Raw genomic sequence first — 21,902 nt, 5'->3', positions numbered from 1 at the left:
TTATCTGAGCCCATACTCTAGCTCCAAATCACACCTAAACAAAAAGTATTGTTACCTAATCTCATGATTTTTTCATTTGGCACAAAACTCCTTGCCTGGACTATTACCTTACTTTGTGAAACATAAATCATAGCTCACCTTATACATGGGGAAATAGGAAACTATGTATAAGCAGTGCAGTGATGCCCTTGACACAGTAACACCCTTGACGTGGGCAATCTAGTGTTTAAAGTGATTTCTATGTACACAGCTTGTGCTAAACATCATGAGGAGTATAAAAACAAATCAAAAGCATAAGAAGTCATTGCTATCCATGAATGTCCTCTGTTGGAACATCCTCTTACACAGGATATTTTGGACAGAACCACATTTAAAGTCACAAATATATGATGGACAGGGGAACCTCATACCACAGCAAGAAACATTCACTTCTTTGTTCCAATGCTTGTCTTCTTAAAGGAAGCCCAATAGCAAACCAATGCATAGCAAATAAGTTTCAATGGAGAAGGACAAGTGTAAGCAGTCAAGGGGTGAGTCAGTAGGTGGGAGGAATCCCCGAATCATAGACAAGCCAAGGGCACATGGGAAAATGCAGTCATGATGGGTAGAAGAGAATGGGAGAAAAACAGTAGAAAGCTGATCAAGATAAATGTTTTACATTATAAGCAACAAACATCTGTGGTTAAATAGAAAAGGGGTAGAGTCGAAGAGTTCAGATCCTTAAGAGTTTGTGTACTTTAGATGAAGTTAAAGTTAGAGATGACAAGATAGAGAGAAAGAAAGGGAAAGAGAGAGATATCATGACAGAGAATCTGGTACACAGTAGGTGTCCAAAAGCTGGGGAGCTATTGCTATTGTTAGTAGTCATAGTTTTGCCACAGGCTAGGCTTTGCAAAGGCTAAAGCAATCCTTTTAGACAGCCCTTAGTTTACATAGAGGACAACGGCAGAGAAATAGCAATAGAGACAAAATTTCCAGTGACCTTTATCTCTTTATCTGATCAGTCCTATGATGCCTGCAGAACTCTCTAGTTCATGAGTTATGACCAGAAGCATTCTACCAGTGTCCAATACAACCTGAACACAGGTATGCACATTCCAGGAGACAAACTATTTTCCAGCATCCAGTTCTTTATCCTGGACGCTTGCTGACAAATAGGTCTAGTTTATGTCATCAGCTCTAATTGTCAAAGATCACAGGAGGCCGGGCGCGGTGGCTCAAGCCTGTAATCCCAGCACTTTGGGAGGCCGAGACGGGCGGATCACGAGGTCAGGAGATCGAGACCATCCTGGCTGACACGGTGAAACCCCGTCTCTACTAAAATACAAAAAACTAGCCGGGCGACGTGGCGGGCGCCTGTAGTCCCAGCTACTCGGGAGGCTGAGGCAGGAGAATGGCGTAAACCCGGGAGGCGGAGCTTGCAGTGAGCTGAGATCCAGCCACCGCACTCCAGCCTGGGCGGCAGAGTGAGACTCCGTCTCAAAAAAAAAAAAAAAAAAAAAAAAAAAGATCACAGGAAAAGGGGTTGATTTTAGGCAAGCCATACTGGAAACAACTATGCTTAAGAGAAAACTGTAAGTTCAAATAGAACTAATGGTAATTTGTGGCCCCATTTAAAATAATAGACAATGTTAGCAGATGCTAAAATGCCTGTTTGAATATAGCTATCGTATAAAGACCAGTATCACCTATGTTTACCACATCAAATTTAAATTGCCTTGTAGATCAAACACACTAATCCCTCTGTGAAGTCCTTTAAGTCAATGATCAATACCTCTTAGACTGGTTACAATAGTCTCAGTATTGGGAAGAGCCTTGATGAACAAAGCGTTAAGCTGCAGAACAAAACTGACTTATCCTTTCCTCTTTTAGGCAACCTTTGCCTGAAAAGAAAGATGATAGTTGAGCCTAGAAAAGTGAGGAGGAATGGGAGGGGCATTGTTCAGCATTCCAGAGAACCTACACTACTGGATGAGTTGTATCTCGTTTTGACAGCAGCAGTATAGTAAATGACAAGCCCTGTCAGGTAATGCATTTATCTTCATGGGAAAAGCGGCCATTCCAAAGCAAGAATCTCAGATGTTGTCACATCAGCTAGGATAAGAAGTCATAAAACAGGAAGGCTATCATTGCAGGAGGTACGGTGATAGCTAGACTACAATTAGGAGGAGCTGTGAACGGGCACTCCAGCTCCAAGCTCATGGGCGCTCTGACATTTTTCTTGTGTGCCTCGATTACCAGCCACGTAATTAGTGAAATCCTTATCAGTCATCTATGACTCAAGACCCTGACCTTCTTTTTATGCTGAAAGCCTTAGGGTCAAAGCAATTCTGCTGTTTTCTCAAATGCTAAGTAAGGAAAAAAAAAAAGAAGAAGAAAAGAACATCTTTTCCATTTCTTCATTTGTTCATTCGTTCGACAAATATTTATCCTACAGTCCAGGCACCAACCTAGGAGTGGCCTCGTCACTCAGTTAGATATGCTGCCTGACTCATGAAAGTCGGAATCTAATTAGAACAGGCAGGCATGCAGCAGGCACTACAATCAGGCACAAAAAAGGCATGAAGGAAGTCACAGAGTGTGGCTTGGGGAGTGGGGAGGAGGTCAACAGGCCCAATCTGTGGAAGCAACGGAGGACTTCGTGGAGGAAGTGGCGTCTGGCTAAAACTTAAAAAGAAGACTGTGAACTGGTCAGATAGATAGGCGGCGGAATAGGAAAAAATAATATGTACCCATTTATAAGAAGACACAAAGTGTGTTTGGAACATGAAGTTTGTAGGGTTGAAGCACAGATTGGGAGGGGTTGGGAATGTGAACAAAACTAGAGGGGGAGAAAGACAGATATATTAGCTAGATGGTTCTGAGGAATGAGAGAAGTAGGCATGTTTACAAGCATTGCAAACCCATTTATTATGGTTTTCTATAGGTGCACAAAGAAAAGATCTAATGGAAAATAAGCTAAACCTAGATATGCTAAGAAAATCATGTAATGATTTTTTGAATCTAAATCATTAATTAAAATTATATTGTACATACCAGTGAATTACTTGAACATCAGAGAGAATATACTTATTTTTAAGGTTTTATGCCTGCCATTGCTCCCAACCCCAAGACAGAAAATGTCATTATTTTAAACAACTAGAGCTCTAAATTCAGCCATTAGAAATATTTTTTCCTTTTACTCTCAATAGTCTGTATATTACTCTAATCAGGCTATTACTGATAACACCCAACTTGGGAGTTACAGAGAACTGGTTTAACCCTGACCATGCTACTTGCTGTGTGACCTTAAGCAAACTAGTAACCTCTCTGAACCTGTTTCCTTTAATAAAACTCACCTTATAGGATTGCTATGTGTATCTGATAAGACAATGGTTGAGTCAGTACTACTATTTCCATTTTACTGAAGAGTCAACGATATTCAGAGAGGTTATGTGACTTGTACCAGGCCACACAGCCAGCAGAGCAGCCCTCAGACTTCAGGCAGGCCCCTGAACTCATTCTGCAACTGCATCTCTTTTCTGTTGGGGTTTTTCTAGGGGTATTTTCAATGGCAAATATAATTAAATTTCAACTAACATACCCTTTCTTCTTACTGTAGAAATAATAAAAGTTCTTGAATAAAGGAAAAATAAAAGGGGAGTCGAGAATAATAATAACTGTAACAAAAATAGCACTGGATGAACACTTTAAAAATGGGTAAACTGTATGGTATGTGAATTATATCTCAACAACACTGTTACAAATTTTGAAAAGTAAAATAGCAGCAGATGAGAAATGAGTAATACGGCATTTCAAATGGTACAATTTTGAGAAAGTTCAATTTTGTTGCTTCATCTTTTGGCCAGTAAAACAGGGGTGCTATTATCTGCATTTCCTTTGACAGAGAATTAAGATAAACTGAGCCCTAAGTGGTAAAGTGTGCTATGATGCACATACAGCTCCAATACATTATGGCAACACTAAAAATAACCTGAGAATGAAGGAGCTTTATTTCTTCACTGCCAATGGCCCATGAGCCTCCTAAAATGTACAGGGAAAGAAGTCTACCCCCACCGCAAGCACATGTTCATGAGGTCATCTCTTCTCAAAATACTGAAGTCACTGAAATGTCAGTGGCAGGAAGTTCTGGAACGTACAGATTACACGAGCCCATTTCCCTGCAGCACAGTTACATCATCATCAAGAGAATCCATTCCCCAAATCCATGGCTTCCTAATCCATCAGCACAACAGGCTGGTGGAGAGCTTGCCTTTCCCAGTCACATGGGCCAAAGAATCAAAATAAACACAAACGTAGCCAGAGGAACACAAGTCGAAAGAATCCCAGGTCAGCCCCAGTCTACTCATGTTCAAAGGCACACACGCTCCACCAGACTCCAAAACAGACCTCTTCTGAATTTCCTTCCCATTTTATGAAGGAAGTGTAAAATGAATTGTTACCTGTTTTCTCTTTTAGTAGGAACACCATTTCTGCTTTCCAAATTCCTGATTTACTGGTTTCACAGCCATAAAACATCAATGCCAAGGGTTTTATACAAGCAAAACAAACATGATTTTCCACTGTTTTAAAAGACAGAGGTCGTTTTTGCCCCAATTCCTACAGAGTGGTAAGCTTAAAATCAAGCCATTTAGCTCACAGTCAGGTCCAATAAATCAGTGGAAAAAATAAACGGGAGAGCATGCCAAAATGTAACCATGGTAACACCACAGATGCATCAAGAAATGGTGCGCTCATTTGCTTCATCCCCATTTCTTAAATTGGAATCTAAGTAGGGGAAAAATTACACAGAGAACAATCATGATTCTGCAATTACTGATTTCTGCAAAATTGTATTCAACCTGCTGTGCTGTAACTTCAGAGGCAGCTACGAAAACAGCCCTAGATGACATAAGAGTTAAAAAGACCAGATCCGCCACTTACTGACCCTCCCTGTGACTTTGTTTCTTCATCTGTAAAACGGGTGTTAAAGACTCCCAACTTCAAAGGGTTACTACAGGAGGAATGCCTGACAGTGCAGAAGAGACAGGGTAATGATGAATTCAGGCGACTCGAAGCCCTGATCACATTTGGCTTTCATTTTATTGGCTTCCTCATTGCCTCAGTTTCTTGATTTATAAAAACACAATGATAATCCCTGCCCTATCTATGTGATTAGCATTAGGAATTAATTATTATTCAGCCAAAATATAATACATTGTTATGAGGGTATTACCAGGATTACAGTTTACAACTTCAAAGCTAAAAGACTAAAAGAACTGAGGACCACAAGTTCACATTAACACATCATCACACTCCTCTCCGTCAAATGCTTAGCCACTCCACGGACAGAGGCAATCTTGGGGCCCTGTCGCAAGTTACTTGTAGCAAACTTCTTTTCCTCTCAGAGCCTCTGTTTTATTTATGAGTAAAATGGAGAGCCAAGGGCTATTCTAGAATCTGATCTATGGAAGTTATCATCTAGAACTAGTCTAAGTCTTTTCAAATCTACAGAATGCCTTAGATTAGTTCTGCTTGTTCTTTCACAGTAGTATCAGAAAACATTAGCACTCTAGCATATCATTTGCAAGGCTTTTTTTTTTTTTTTTTTTAAAGAAAACCATTTATAGCAAACAAAACATAGAAATAAACAGGGTACCTTGAACATTAAATTATCCTCCTTTCTTTTGCTGGTAAAAAATGATATTTCTAGAAAAATAAATTCTAAACTTTGAAGGACTGGGTAATAGGAGAAAGAAAAATTCTAAGTAATAAAACCAGAATCATTCTTTCCTCATATTTTAAAAGAAATTAAACAACCAGGAACACAGTATGGCACAGCACAGTGAAACTTCACTACAATGGAGCTGCCAATTTATCCACCCATACACAGACAGAGAGACAGACAGGCTGCCTTTCTTTACAAAGACACTCTGCTTTCAGCGTTCCTGTGTTCTGTGTCTTGTTTTTTTCAGATTTGGTGTAATCTAATGATTTGGGGGTTTGGGATTTTTTTTTATCTGTGGAAATCATTTCTTCAAACAAAATTATATAAAATCCTGACTTACGAATCTGATGAAGTTGACCAAAAGGAGAACCCTGGGAAGGAAGAAAGAGCCCACTGGGGTGTTCCCTTCACTGGGGGTCTCCACAAAGGTCAGTCTGAAGGCTGCTGGCCCAGTCTACTCCATTAATAAGAGCAATAGTTAACATCTATGGAGGCTTAGAGCACACCATTATCTTACAAAACACCTTCTGTGCCTGATCTCATTGACTCCTCATAGCAGTTCCATGAAGCTGGTATTACTGACATGTCCTTTCCACTAATGTGAAAAGTGGGCCTTACAAAGGGTAGATAATTTGCCCCACATTACAGAGAAATGACTGAAACCCAGGCACACCACGACACTGTATTATTCAATTATGCTCATCAATTATAAATCAATTATGATTTACTTGAGTTAAGGAGTCACTCAGTAGGCAAGCCACTAGGTGTTCCACAATCAATTGTTGAGATCTCCTTTCTCCCCTGGACCTTTCACACACACACACGCACCCAGCAGTGAGATGCCAAAGTCTGGCTACTTACAAGGCACAGCATGGCGGTAAAGGTTATCCCTTATGGTCTGCTGGAGCTCATGATCAGGAGACCCCTTCTGGAACCGCTGATTGAGAAAATGTCGCAGGTCCTTGTTCAGCCTTCCTCCTGCAGGAAATACATAAAATAGACATACCACATCAACAACAGGGCCTCCTAGAAAAGAAGTAGCCAAGAACTGAATGCAAGAAAGCCACAGGATGCAATTCTAGCCTGCCACCCCTAGTCATTAGGAGGATGTACTTTAGATTTTCCTCTGCAAGGGTAAAATCAAGCAAGAATGTCATAAAGATAAAACAGTACTGGCAATGCATAAATTTGGAGCTCCTATCTCACATCATACTAGAAGGCCAAAATATCAAAATGTTTAACATAGGCTATTACATTTAAATATGTGCCATCAACACTTGTAGACCCTATTACTAGAAGTGTAAATTACTGAAACCTTAAAGAAGACAATCCAGCAATAACTATCAAATTATAAAATGTTCTTTGACCAGGGATTTGATTGGTAGGAATTTACTCTACAGGTATACTTGTAATCTCCTCAAATTTCCATGAGCATTTACTATAGTTCTTAAACTTTTTTTAATTTTTATTTTTTGAAATGGAGTCTCACTCTGTCACCTAGGCTGGAGGGCAGTGTGTGATCTCAGCTCACGGGAACCTCTGCTTCCCAGATTCAAGCAATTCTCCTGCCTCAGCCTCCCGAGTAGCTGGGGTTACAGGCACCTACCACCATACCCGGCTAATTTTTGTATTATTAGTAGAGACAGGGCTTCACCATGTAGAATAGGCTGGTCTCAAACTCCCGGCCTCAAGTGATCTGCCCACCTCAGCCTCCCAAAGTGTTGGGATGACAGGTGTGAGTCACTGCACCTGGCCCTAATATAGCTTCTTTTTTATGACAGTAAATAAATAAAAACAAAAACCTGGTAACAACCAAAAGGGAGCAATTAAAGCACAATTCATCCATATAACAACTACTTTGCATAAGCTAGATTTTCATGGGTTGATATTGGGAGAAAATGTGTGGAACTGTGCATAATGTCTGATTCCTTTTCTGTAAAAATGAATTTGGAAAAGGAGAGACTGAGTATTAATAGGAAGAATCATAAGAAAGTTTTAAAAGCAGTTTCATTTAGGATAAAGGACTTGAGCTGGGGATAAATACGTAGACTTCACTCTTCATCATACAGACAGACAGACAGACAGACAGACAGACATAGACATAGACATAGACACAGACATCTCCCTACCCTGTGCTGCTTTTCAAACGCTAAATGTATGTTGCTTTGTTGTTGTTGTTGTTAAAGCATAGTTACCTAGGTGAGTCTGTGTTTATTTCTTCACAATTGTCTACACTTAACAGAACAAAAGAAAAGCTAAAAATATGATATTATCACAAAAATGTGTCATCGAAAAGAGACACATTTTAAAAAATCATAATCACAAATTACAGTCTACAGGATCAACAGAAGGCTTGTAGATCAACCTAACTAGCATTCACTCTTAATGGAGAAAGATGCTTCAATAACAGCTAAAACTAACTAGGCTGAGACTGTCTTTCCATTTTCAGACAAGATACAAATTAGGTAAGAGCATTTTTAGCCTTAGAGAAACAATGCAGCAACCCAGGAGTCATGTGAGCTATAAAACTCATGTCTTCAAACGATAACTTCCCTATGGTCAAAAAGAGTAAATCATGAGGATGACAGTGATGGTTAAGATGATGGTATTTCCTACCTAGGGCAGGAAACTACTGATCTTTACTTTAACATCACGTTCAATATAAGATTCTGGCTACATCTGCTCATTTTGAAATAGATAATAAAACCCAGTTTGAGCTATTTTATTTGGTATTATATCTACTGTTTCAAGTGCTCAAAAGGAAAATACACATATTCAAACCAATCTTAAGTCATTCAATCATTCATCAAGTATTTACTGAACGAAGACACCCACATGCCACATGAACCCACCCCCCAAAAAATCAGCACAAGGTTTGAACAGACAGTTCACAATGGAATATATGCGACTATTAAGCATATAAAAAGATGTTAGACATCCTTAATCACTAGAGGAAAAATAATAAAATCACAATGAGATCCCATTAAATAACTACTTGAATAACAAAAATTAAAAAGACTGAAAATATCAAGTGTTGGCAAGGTTGTAGAGAAACAGGAACTCAAATATATTGTTTAGCAGGCACACAAAATGGTTCGTCCTCTTAGGAAAACAATTTGTCAATATCTCAGAAAGTCATACCTTCAATAGCCAAGTGACCCAACAATTCCACCCTTACTTACATGAGAGAAATGAAAACAAGTCCACAAAAAAAATCTTGAAGATGAATCTTCACAGCAACTTTACTTACAAATAGCCAAAAATTGGAAACAATCCAAATGTCCATCGGAAGGTGAATGAATAAGCAAACTGTGGTATAATCAAGCACTGGGGTGCTATACAGCAATTAAAAGAAACTACTAATGCATGCATTAATACTGATGAATCTCAAACACAGAATGTTAAGCAAAAGAAGTCAGACACAAAAAATAAAATATTGCATGATTTCATTCATATACAAAGTTTGGGGATGCACTAAAAAATTTTGGAATGGACTAATTTATAGTGAGAGAAAACAGTTTAGTTGTTACAGAGAGCTGAAGGTAGGTAAAAACTAACTGCAAAGAGCATAAGGGAATAAGATCTATGGATCTATGGGTCTTTCCCATTGGGGAAAACAGGGTGAAGGACTTCTATATGATTTCCATACATGGAGGATTCTATACATGGGGCCTCTATATTATTTTTTGTAATATCCTGTGAATATATAATATTTTCAACATCAGTTTTTTTAAAATGGGGAGCACAAGGGAAGATTCTGGAGGAGATGCCAATATAATATTTTCTTTTTTTGAGATGAAGCCTCATTTTGTTGCCCAGGCTCGTGTGCAGTGGCACAATCTCAGCTCACTGCAACCTCTGCCTCCCAGGCTCAAGTTATTTTCATGCCTCAGCCTTCCGAGTAGCAGGGATTACAGGCATCTTCCACCATGCGTGGCGAGTTTTCATATTTATAGTAGAGATGGGGTTCTACCATGTTGGCCAGGCTGGTCTTGAACTCCACCCTCAAGCGATCTGCCCACCTCGGCGTCCCAAAGTGCTGGGATTACAGGTGTGAGCCACCACTCCTGGCCCCAATATAATATTCTTGATCGAGATTAATAACATGGGTTTTTATATTTGTCAAAATTCACATAACTATATACACAAACAAGTATGTTTTATTATATGTAAGCTATACCAATAAAATCGATTTCAAAAGTTTAAAATATATATAATGATTGGATGATTGGATGAGTGCTAGGTGTGAGTCAATGTTCAGGTTGCATAGTTCTCTCTTTAGAGAGTTGAAGTGAAGGAAAAAGAAAGTAAATCTAGGTAGTTAAGCCAGACGTGCCTACTTCTGAATCCTGGCTCAACTGTTTATCAGCTGGTGAGTCTGAGCACAGGGCTTAATCTCTGAACCTTGCTTTCTTCAAATGTAAAAATAGAACATTGATGTAATATTAGCTCTGTCACAAGATTGTAGTGAGGATTAAATGGGATGATACATTCAGACAGTGCCTGGCAAAAAGAAAGCACTCAGTGAAAGATGGAAATTATAATTATTATGTTGTTGAATGGACGATTGTTGAGGTGAGGGGCCAAAGAAAGAAAATCAGTCCAAACATTAACTCTTAATCTTTTAAAAAAAAAATCCATGCAAACAAAATTTATTCTATTGGCTTAGAAATAGCTAGAAACAAAATAAAGACCTATGGAGATTTGGATGAAAGGATATTTCTAGTGTTTCTAGAAGTAAATAAAAATCTACTTGTGCTAAAATAATGTGGACCTATGTAAACTCATTAACAAACATTTAGTGTGTGCTTAATATATTCCAGGCATTGTGCTGGAGCTGAAGTTCAGGAAATGAAATCAACTAGTAAGTCACTGGTATGTCGTCTCTCTACCTGCTAACTCTAGCTTGAGGTATAAGGCGCTCTAGAAATTGAGTTAAAAAATAACATTTACCAGCACAATTCCCATTGCCTGCAATGTAGGGTTTTAAATTTTTCTTAGGTGACAAGAGTTCTTGACATTAAAAAGACACTAACAGTTATCATTTGAGCCATGGCAAAGATGTCTATGATATCCAAAATGCTTAAATCAAAAGCAACATTCCAAAGGAGTTTTCAGATACAATATCTTTTTATCACATATATAACAAAGATTTGTACATCCTTATGGATCACATGTGGTAACTATCAAGATAAACCAGGGGCATATAGATTGGAAAGCATTCTATTTTTTTTATTTTTCTGGAGACAGAGTCTCACCCTATCACCCAGGCTGGAGTGCATTGGTGTTATCATGGCTCACAGTAGCTTTGACCTTTCAGGCTCAAGTAATCCTCCAGCCTCAGCTTCCCAAGTAGCTGGGACTACAGGCATGCACCATTATGTCCAGCTATTTTTTAAATTTTTGCAGATACAGGTTCTTGCTATGTTGCCCAGGCTGGTCTTGAACTCCTGGGCTCAAGCAGTCCTTCTGTCTCAGCCTCCCAAAGCACTGGGACTAAAAGTGTGAGCCACCGTGCCCCACCTGGAAGGCATTCTTAAGTATAAGCTCTTGGTTTACACCTAAGCTTACATTCAAACTAACCAAGGTAGCTAGGGTTTATGGTCATCAAACTAAAACTCCCCTCTACTGCAGATGTGCAAAAGGACAGGGTTTACTATGCTGCCAGTTAAGATTTACTTTGAGTTCCATGACATTTGGACATGAAAAGCCTCAACCTTCACATTCTATTAAAAATACTGTACATTTTGGCATCTAATATCAAATTAATTGCCAATTATTCAAGGGACATATCTATAAATTGTCTACTAATTGTCAAGGGCAGTAAGCCAATAAAATAAGTTGGAAGACAGTTTGTCATAGCATCTTCACTTTCTTTGAAATTCAAGATTTGTTTTGTAAATAGAAAAGAGAATATAGGTCAGAAATACAGTCATACACCATATAGCAAAGTTCCAGTCAAAGCCATATGTACCATGGGTCCAAAATTATAACACTGTATTTTTTCTGTACCTTCTCTCTGTTTGCATATGTTTAGATTCACAAACACTTACCATTGTGTTACAAATGCCTATAGTATTCAGGAAAGTAACACACTGTGCAGATTGTAGCTTAGGAGCAATGGGCTATACTATATAGCATAGGTGTGTGTAGTAGGCTATACCAACTGGGTTTATGTAACTGCACTCTATGATGTGTGCATGACTAAATCACCTAAGACCACATTTCTCAGAATGTATTCCAGTCATTATGCAACATACGACTATATGTAGAGCTTTTTCCAAGAAAGGGGTTCAGAACTTAATGTAAGACAATTTTATATCTTAACTGGGGAAAATGGGGCTTAGATGCTCTCTTGATCTGTCATTATTTTATATTTTTGTATCTTATCTATACATCTGGAATTCTGTGTCTTTTACATTTACAGCAATATAACGCTGCTTTTTTTCACCCATATGAGTTTACAGAATGTTAATCACGTTTGATGGATGTAATTTTTATTTTAAACGTTGTATAATATTCAATATTAAAATAAACCGAAATATATGTATCCTTCATAGAAAATTAAGCTATTTCCAATATAAACAATGCTGCTATAAGTCTCTGTAATGCCTCCCTCCCCAACTTTTTTTTTAGCAAATCTGTGGGGTTTTCCTCTCTAGATTATCTAAACCTAAAAATGGACATAGATATCTTCGACTTATTTTAATATTTTTGAATTCATCCCCAAAATGGTGGTACCAATTTGCCTTTCCATAAATAGTTTTGGCAGTCCTATTTTCCTACACTTAGGCCAACATTTGCTATTGTCACTATCTTTCAGGTCCCCAAGACCACTCCTGACTGGATGATTCACTAAGAAGATTCAGAGGACTCGTTATATAGTTGTACTTGTGGCTATGGTTTATTCTAGCAAAAAGATACAAAGTAAAATCAGCAAAGGAAAAAGCCTCACAGAACAAAGTCCAGAGAAAATCAGTATAAGTTTCTAAGTGTCCTCTCCAAATGGCATCACATAGGACACATGTACATCCCCCAAAGAACCCATGTGAAAAGCTGCCCACGAGAGAAGCTCCTTAGACATCCAGGGTCCAGGGCTTTTACTGGGAGTTGGTCATGTAAGCAGCCTTTGCCTGGCACAAAATAAATCTCCAGACTCTCGGAAAAAAAAGTATAAATGATAGCATTTGGGCATACAGTCTAGATATAGTGAGTCTACTCTTATCGGTTATTAGAATAGAAGAAATTCTCTGAAATGCAAGTTCCCAGATGCCAGCCAAGGGCCACCTTAGCGTTCCATCCAGCTGCCACTAACTCTTTTCTGCACATTCCAACTTTATAAATGTTTCCTAATCTACTAAATATAAAATGATATCTTGGTGTTATATTAATTTATAATTACTGATTACAACTGAGACTGAACATTCTATTATAGTTTTTAAATTGTCTTTTATGTTTTCCTTTCTGTGACTTGCCTGTTCACATTTCTTGTACGTTTTCCTATTAGGTTATCTAGTTATTCTTGATAAAGAGAAATTCTTACATATTCTGGATAGGGTTTCTTTGGCACTTACTTGTGGTATAAACTTTGCTTGTCATTATTTAAACATAAAATGATCCCCTAATATAACTGAGACGTGTTGCTTCTCCAAATTTTTCTCTCACCTGATAGAGAGTTTTCGGCCAACTCTTACCAGAAACATCTTTTCAAGGTGATGGATGATGAGGAGACCCTGCTTGGACTGATCTCTACCTCCTAGGATAGAGATCCGAAATGGAATGTTGCTCAGTAGAAAGAATCTTTGTGGTCAAGAAACCAGGTTTCCCGAGGGAACACTTTGCAGTCTTCTTAATGTATCCATCTGTGACCAAGAGGGCAGAATACAATTCCCTGTCTGTATTACATGAGCTCCACAGCTACATCCACATCCAGAAGGTCGAAGAATGGTATTTCATTACAATTAGAATTGACACTGAAATACATTTCAAATTGTCAATGCGGAGGAGAACTTGCATAAGGATTTTGAACGAATCGCACTTTCAGGAGATTCTGCTTTAGCACACAATTTCTTCAAAAAATGATTATAGTTGTAGGAAAAGTCCATTTATTAGGGCAACAACAAATGGTTTGTACTGCATTGGAGCTATTACAGCAAAAAAAAAAAAAAATCCATCAGTTTGGCACTTCAGTTTTATAAAGAATAGGATTTTTTAAACACAAAATTACAAATTGAAAAACAAATTAACTTGTTTTCTAGTCACTCGAACTCACAACCCAAAATTCATTTAAGTGAGCTTTGTCTGAAAAGGATGTTTGCTACTTGTTTTTTCTAATATATTTTCTACAATTTTTTCTTACTGTAAAAGCAATATAAATCACTGGAGAGTTACCCTTTAATGGGTGTGGAGTTTCAGTTGTGGATGCTGAAAAAGTTTTAGAAATGGAAGTTGGTGACAGATGCACAACAATGTAAATGTACTTAATGCTACAGAACCACACACTTAAAAAAGGGAAAAATGGTCAACTTTATGTTGTATATATTTAACCACAATAAAAAAGCAGTATGAATTAATCACAAGATTTTAAAAATACACAGAAGCACAACAAAGAAAGTTAAAATAACCTGTGACTTCATTTACAGCCCAATTAATATTTTGGTACGGTCTCCTCTGTATGCCTATGTACCTATAAACATACATGCACATTTATAATACACTTACACATTTGGGGAGTTTCATTTACTAATTCAACATGTATTTATTAAGTGCCTAGAGCTAAACACCTGTGACCCCTGAGGATGCAATAAGGACAACACAGAGCCCCTGAGCAGCAGGGTACATGCCTGCTTTAGGAAGGATGAACAGAGATGACCTCCAGGCAGAGGCAATTGTTAAGGTGAGAACGAAAGAAGGATGAGAGGCTAGCTAGGTCTGCAAAGTGTTGGGGAAAGAATATCCCAGGCAGAGTGAACGGCATGTGCAAAAGTTTTGAAAGTAGGAAAGAGGTTAGTATGCTAGAGAAACAGCATGAAGCTCCAACAGAGGGTGTCTCAGGTTGAGGTTAAAAAGAGAAGCACTAGTGGATAATGAAAAATGTGATATCTATACACCATGGAATACTACTCAGCCATAAAAAGGAACAAAATAATGTCTTTTGCAGCAACTTAGATGAAGCTGGAGGCCATTATTCTAAGTGAAGCAATGGAAAGCCAAATACCATATGTTCTCACTTATAAGCAGGAGCTAAGCTATGAGGACAAAAAGACATACAGAGTGATATAATGCACTTTGGGGATGTAGGAAGGGAGATCGAGAGAGGAGTGAGGGATAAAAGACTACACACTGGGTGCCGTGTGCACTGCTCGGTGACAGATGCACTAAAATCTCAGAATTCACCACTAAAGAACTCATCCATATAACCAAAAGCCACCTGTACCCCAAATACTATTGAAATGTTTAAAAAGAGAGAGAGAGAAGCAGTGGCTAGACAATTCTGTGCCTTGCAGGCCATGATAAAGAGCTTGCATATTATTCTACATGTGTAAGAATGCACTGACAGGATTTGAGTCATGGAGGTAGAGGACATGATCTAAATATCGAGGTTTCTTTTGCAGTTGTGTAGTGTGTATGCACACACAGGGTCATGTGTAGAGGCAAGAGTCAGAAGAAGCCAGTAGAGCTGATCACACAATCCTAAAGTGGCCTGGACTAAGGGAGTGTCTGGGAAGAAGGGCAGGAAGGGGCAGAGAAGAGATGCAATTTAAACCTGGAACTGATACGGTTTGGCGACATGATGGAGGAAGACCCCACATGCAATGGAGTCAAAAAGGAAACCAATGTTTGTGCTCAACTAGTAATGAACAGCTTTGAGTGGAATACAGAGATCTATTAGGTACCTATTAAGTATAGGATGTGTGGGATCATGCCACATATGTGGATTTATATCTACATTTTCTAACAAATAATTCATAAGCATTTGCAATATTAGTGCTCCAAAATATACTTTTAAGGGCTATATAGTATTTTATCTCATCAATTCATCACAACGTATTCAACCTATTACCAATTAGTAGGCATAAAAATTGTTTCTACTTTGATTATCCTCCTTGCACAAAATCGATCTGTGTACTTCTGATTATTTTCTTGAGATCTTTGAAGTGGACATATTGGAACAAAAGCACAAAATGTTTAAGGTCCTTGATACAAATTCCCTCCAGAAACATCATATTAGCTTTCCTTCATCCAGCTTTATTTTAAATGGCTCCAAAATAGGTACATAAACTCACGGCAATATTATGAGTTTCATGTTAATAGACATTTGCGGCTGGATGCGGTGGCTCATGTCTGTAACCCCAGCACTTTGGGAGGCTGAGGCGGGTGGATCACAGGAGGTCACAGGAGGTCAGCAGTTCGAGACCAGCTTGGCCAACATGGTGAAACTCCACCTCTACCAAAAATACAAAAAAATTAGACAGGCCTGGTGGCAGGCTCCTGTAATCCCAGCTACTTGGGAGACTAAGGCAGGAGAATCGCTTGAACCTGGGAGGCAGAGGTTGTAGTGAGCCAAGATTATGCCATAATGCTGTAATAAAAAACTTTAAACATAAAATTTGCTGGAATTTCCTAGAAGTAGAATTACAAGATCGATCAGTATGAATATTATTTTAAAGGTTCTTGATAAATACTCACAAAATGCTTTACATAAAGGTTATGGCAGTTTCTACCAAATCTGGAAGACATTCAACATAACTCATCTGACAATTACAGTGTCAAAATGAGAATAATTTTTCACATTTTAGTTATGGTTTTTAAAAATTTTCCACCAATAATTTGAACAGATGTCAACAATGTATTAAAGAGACTACACAATGGTAAAACTGTTCCCTTAATTTTGAGAAACTGCTTGTTCCAGTAAGAAAATTAATTTGGAAAATGGCTTAGTGAGAAACAATGAATGACTGCCATGATCATATTTATTCAACTAAAAAAACAAAAACTTCTCACATCTAAAAAAATACACAAATAAAGAACATTTCAGTGGGCCTGTCTTTATATAATTACTTCCAACCTCCCTTCTCTAAACATTCAATTGGTCTAGGTCAGGGGTCAGCAAAATATTTCCATAAAAAGCTAAGATAACAACTATTTTCCAGCCTTCGTAGTGCATATGAACTCTATCCAACTGCTCAATTCTGCTTCTGTAGTGTGAAAGCAGCCAGTGACAACATGTACATGAAGTTGTTTTTCAATGAAAGTTTATTTACAGAAAGAGGCAGTAGATTTGCCCCTTGGGCCACAATTTGCTAAATCCTGGTCTAGATGTTGGTTCTGCCTCTCCAGGTAAGGAATTCTCCTTAAGTAATTGTTGGGGCAGAGTTCAAGTAATAATTGGTGTGGAGGTGGAGGGTGTCCATTGTCTCCCAGGTTAGTCTAAGCCAGTGGTTCTCTAAGTATGGTCCTGTGAGACTGGCAGCGGTAGCAATACCCAGAAACTTACATGAAATAAAAATGACTGGTCTCTACCCCAGGACTTGATACAATTAGAAATTCTAGGGGTGGAGGTTCAGCAATCTGTGTTTTAACAAGCCTTCCAGATGATTCTAATATCCGCTAAGGTTTGTAGACCAATGGTCTGAGCCACACCAAAAGCCCCCTAATGGAATATGTGGAGCTAGGCTCTATTTCTCACAGCAGGTCCTCATCTCTCGCTAATCTCAAGTGCTGCCACCCCACTATGGGGCTGCCAAGAAAAGGCACACACCACACATGACTACAAATAGTGGGTACCTCATCACACATGCAGAGATGGAAGCTATTCCCCGAGTGGTACAAAGACTATTGTTCTTTTAGTCATGTTTCTATAAAAGTTGAAAAATATAAATAAAAAAGAAACGTGTGGTGAGTGTGATGTGAGAGAGAGGCTGCGAGACAGATTTATGTATGCTGATGAAGCTCAAGAAGCTACTATTTACATTTAACTCCCCGCATGAGCAAGCATGAAACATTTTGCTAGCACTTCAGGAAATCCGCTTTATTATCATTTTCTGCCTGCCTTCTCTGTTCTTTTCTCTTGGTGAATCTTTTTATTATAAATTTCATCCCACAGTGAGAAAAAATTTGAATTAAGCATGGAAAAGCAAGCTTAGGTTTAAATTCCATCATCTTGATTTTTTCATTATTTACAGCCTTTGGTGGTTCTTGTATTTATTCCAGTTAAACTAAGATAGTGGAATAACATCTGTTCAGAAAAAAAATAAACAAAGGATTTATATACAAAAAGCAGAAAGACAATGTTCCCCTATTGGTAAAGTAATATAGCTGATGTGAGCTTATGGCATGCCCTCATAAACAGCTGCATGGCCTCACCAAAAGCTGAAATCAAGTGTCTCTACATTCAGAATGCTGAGTGGAATCTAAAGACACAGGTGTCTGTGCCCTTCAAGAATACTCCAAATTCTTGAAAAGATACTCTATTAGAATTCTAACTGGACCAATTGGACTCGAGATGACAGTGAACATTTATTAAGCACTTTCAATGAGCCAGATAGCAGTACTAAGCAATAACTTTATAATCCTTACTCCCACCCACTGAGATTGCTAGTCTCATTTTACAGAAGCATAAACTGAGGCTCAGAAGCTCCCCATCACCCAGGTAGCAACCAACGGAGGAGATGCGACTCAAATCCGGGGGAGTATGACTGTCTGTGTTCTTGACCAGAGAGGTCTAGGAAAGGTTCACAATCAGAATGATGATAAAGACAAACCAGGAAGCACTAGCATAGAAAATAAAAGCAAAAAACCAACACATATTCTTTCTATATTTAAGTCCTTGAACTTGCAAAGGTTTTTAAGACAGTTTCTGCTTCTGGAAAGTCTCCCAAAGGCATAGTTGGTGTTGTGGAAATTTGTTGATATGATCAATGTCCCCACAGAGTGTGTTTCTTTCAGTAGCATATGGTTAAGAGAGCTGAACTTCAAGCGAGGCTTGATTAGTTCAGATCCAGGCCCCAAATTCACCAGCTTGCCTTGGGCATGTTGCTGAACTTCTCTGAGCCTCAGTTCCCTAATCGATCAGGTAGGGATAATAATAGTATCTGCTCAAAAGGGTTGTGCGGCTTCATGAGATCATGCACTAATCCAATATCTAGAATAATACATAGTAAGTGTGCAGCAAATTGTTACTTTTACCAAGGCTCATAACAATGCAGTGTGTAAGCTTGACTAGATCTGGAATTAAGAAAAATAAAAACAACAAAGATGTTTATGGCTCAGCTAAGGGAATGTTGACTATGAACTCAAAGTTTGATGATGTTACTGAATGAATGTTGATAAGTGACAATGCATCACGGCTTGTAGGAAAATGTCATCATTTTGTGGTAATTTTTGCTTATTTGGGGATGAAGTATCATGATATCTATACCCTAAACTCAGATAACTTAGCAAAGTGGAAACAGGTGTAAATATGGACAGATGGGATTGGTGTAGCAAGATGTTAACAGCTGGTGAATCCTGGTGATGGGAGTATATATTTTGTTGTTTTTTCAACACAAGTGTGGGTTTGGAAACTTTCAAAATAAAAAAGTAAAATAAAATATATATATATTTTTGAGACAGGCTGGAGTATAAAGGTGTGGTCTCAGCTCTCTACAACCTCCACCTCCCGGGTCCAGGCGATTCTCCCACCTCAGCCTCCCAAGTAGCTGGGACTACAGGCGTGTGCCACCACACCCAGCTAATTTTTGTATTTTTAGTAGAGATGAGGTTTCACCATGTTGGCCAGGGTGGTCTCAAACTCCTAACCTCATGATCCTCCCGCCTCGGCCTCCCAAAGTGCTGGGATTACAGGTGTGAGCCACTGTACCCAGCCAATAATTATTTTTAAAAGCAGTTAGAGTCATAAGGACACTGTAAAACATCTATGTGAATCCAATATAAAAACCAAAGACTGACTTTCCTTCTAAACTGCCACATCATAAAGTTATCCAAATAGCCCTCTCAATGCCTACCATATGAAGAAACCAAGAGAGTGACATCTGAATGGCACAGGCTTCCAGAGAACACTCAGCCAAGGCATATAAGCAGGTTAGTTTCCATGAACCAGCACCCACGGGTAAAGCCTTGTACTCCAGGGTTTTAGGAATCTGCTAACAGGTAAGCATGTTTTAAATGTTTTTATGCAAATACAACTGAGATCCCATTGGTATTCCACAGCATTTGACCATTCATAGTAATTAACACAAATGTTCTCCTACCCTCCCAGGCTTAACCCAATTTATAAACAGACAGGAATAGATAATCTGGATTGCAAACCATATTCTAGTATGATCTGACGTCATTCATGCAACAGTTGGCTGGGGCCAGAGTTCTAGGCACTCTGACCTACATTGGGAAATCTCATTCAGACTGTTACAGTATAGTAGGTCACTTCAATTTCTACTGGACTATGAGAGCAGAGACCACCGTGATACACACATCATTTGATGGGTCTGAGAAAAGTGACACAATTTCCCATCAACAGAGCATCCTTGAGTCTATTCTTTGCACAGCACCTTTCTTTAAATAGTTTCAAAGTCAGAAACAAAAGAGAGAGTCACAAGTAATCGCCATAGTCCTGGGGCAGAGGGAGGGATTGGGGTAAGGGAGGAGAGGGGACACCTATTTTATGTAAATGTGGTTGTGTACAAGTTCTAGACTTATTTCATATGTTGACAACCCACTAAGTTAAACATTCTTAAATCATTAAGACTCGTCTCTCTGATTGACCACAGCTCTCATTTTTCAAGAGTGTGGTGTATAGTACGCTTGTTTAAAAAATATTTAGGGGAGAGAGTTCTAGGCTGATCATCAGATATTTCTAATCTCCATAATTCCATAAACGATTATAATTTTCACACTCCACTATTTTCATTCCATCTCACGGTAGTCTTCCAGCTGCTATTCAAAAGTGATTATAAATAATGGGGCTATAAAAGTCATTCAGTAATTAGGACACTCACTGGCCATATGCCAACCTCGACAATGGAAGGTGATTTATGTAAGACAACCCTATCACATCTGCCATCCTGGTTTCCCCTCTGACAGGCTCACTGGTCACATAGTAACATTGCCCTTAATGATCATTTTTTTCTTGACTAGAGAGCACACTGGCAACCCAAAGTGATACAGCTTTTTTTTTTTTTTAACTATGTTTATAAGGGAAAACACACACACACACACACACAATAAGCTATTTTCTATCTCGTCATTTAACATATCCAGAGAAAGGAGAGAAGGCACAGAATGAAGTAAACTGGATCAGGTCAAGATCCTATTTGCCATCAAATAGGAAAGACCTCAACTAATTCCAAATACAAAAAAACTTCAGACCTAGCCGACCAAATCTTATCCCCTCAACACAAAGGCTTCAATATACACAAGTTCAAGCCCATTGCAGGTTTTGCCTAGAGTTTCTCAAAAGGAGTACCACTGTCATCTTGGGCAGGACAATTCTTTGTCTGCACATTTGTTCCATGAAACTCTGGACATTCAGCATCCCCATTCTTGGCAGCTCCAAACTAAATGCATGGTGTATTCCCTAGTTACTGTGACCAACCTAGTGTGACAGTTCCACCCTGGGGATGGGGAAACATAAAGTAATTGGCGATGGTTATACTTAAGTGCCCCTTTATACATATGTGGAATCTTCTTTCTTATTTTTCTTTTAGAACAAAGAGCATATTAGAAAAAAAAAAATATTGCAAGTTGGGCATGGTGGTTCATGCCTGTAATCCCAGCACTTTGGGAGGCCAAGGCAGACAGATCACTTGACCGCAGGAGTTCAAGACCAGCCTGGGCAACATGGCACAACCCTGTCTCTACAAAACAAAAACAAAAAATTAGCCAGGTATGGTGGTGCATGCCTGTAGTCCCAGCTACTTGGGAGGCTGAGTTGGGAGGATCACCTGAGCCTGGGGAGTCAAGGCTGCAGTGATGCATGATGGCATCACTGCATTCCAGCCTAGGTGACAGCGAGAACCTGACTCAAGAAAGAAAAGAAAAGAAAGGAAGGGAGAGAGAGAAAGAGAGAAAGAGAGAAAGAGAGAAAGAGAGAAAGAGAGAAAGAGAGAAAGAGAGAAAGAGAGAAAGAGAGAAAGAAAGAAAGAAAGAAAGAAAGAAAGGAAGGAAGGAAGGAAGGAAGGAAGGAAGGAAGGAAGGA

General features: G+C 38.8%; 1 protein-coding gene across 1 annotated transcript in view; it reads right to left on the bottom strand.

Annotated features, from left to right (window-relative positions):
• LOC108527668 (membrane-associated guanylate kinase, WW and PDZ domain-containing protein 1-like) overlaps positions 1-21,902 on the bottom strand; it is a 587,159-nt gene that overhangs the window by 147,394 nt on the left and 417,863 nt on the right. Inside the window, exon 2 of the mRNA XM_017869080.1 lies at positions 6,569-6,685. Coding sequence (XP_017724569.1) covers positions 6,569-6,685 — 117 coding nt within the window. The remainder of the gene's footprint in view (positions 1-6,568; positions 6,686-21,902) is intronic.

Source organism: Rhinopithecus bieti, unplaced genomic scaffold, assembly GCF_001698545.2.
Source record: "Rhinopithecus bieti isolate Rb0 unplaced genomic scaffold, ASM169854v2 scaffold_4816, whole genome shotgun sequence".
Taxonomy (NCBI): domain Eukaryota; kingdom Metazoa; phylum Chordata; class Mammalia; order Primates; family Cercopithecidae; genus Rhinopithecus; species Rhinopithecus bieti.
Note: the sequence above shows the minus strand (reverse complement) of the source record. Positions and strands in the feature narration are given on the sequence as shown.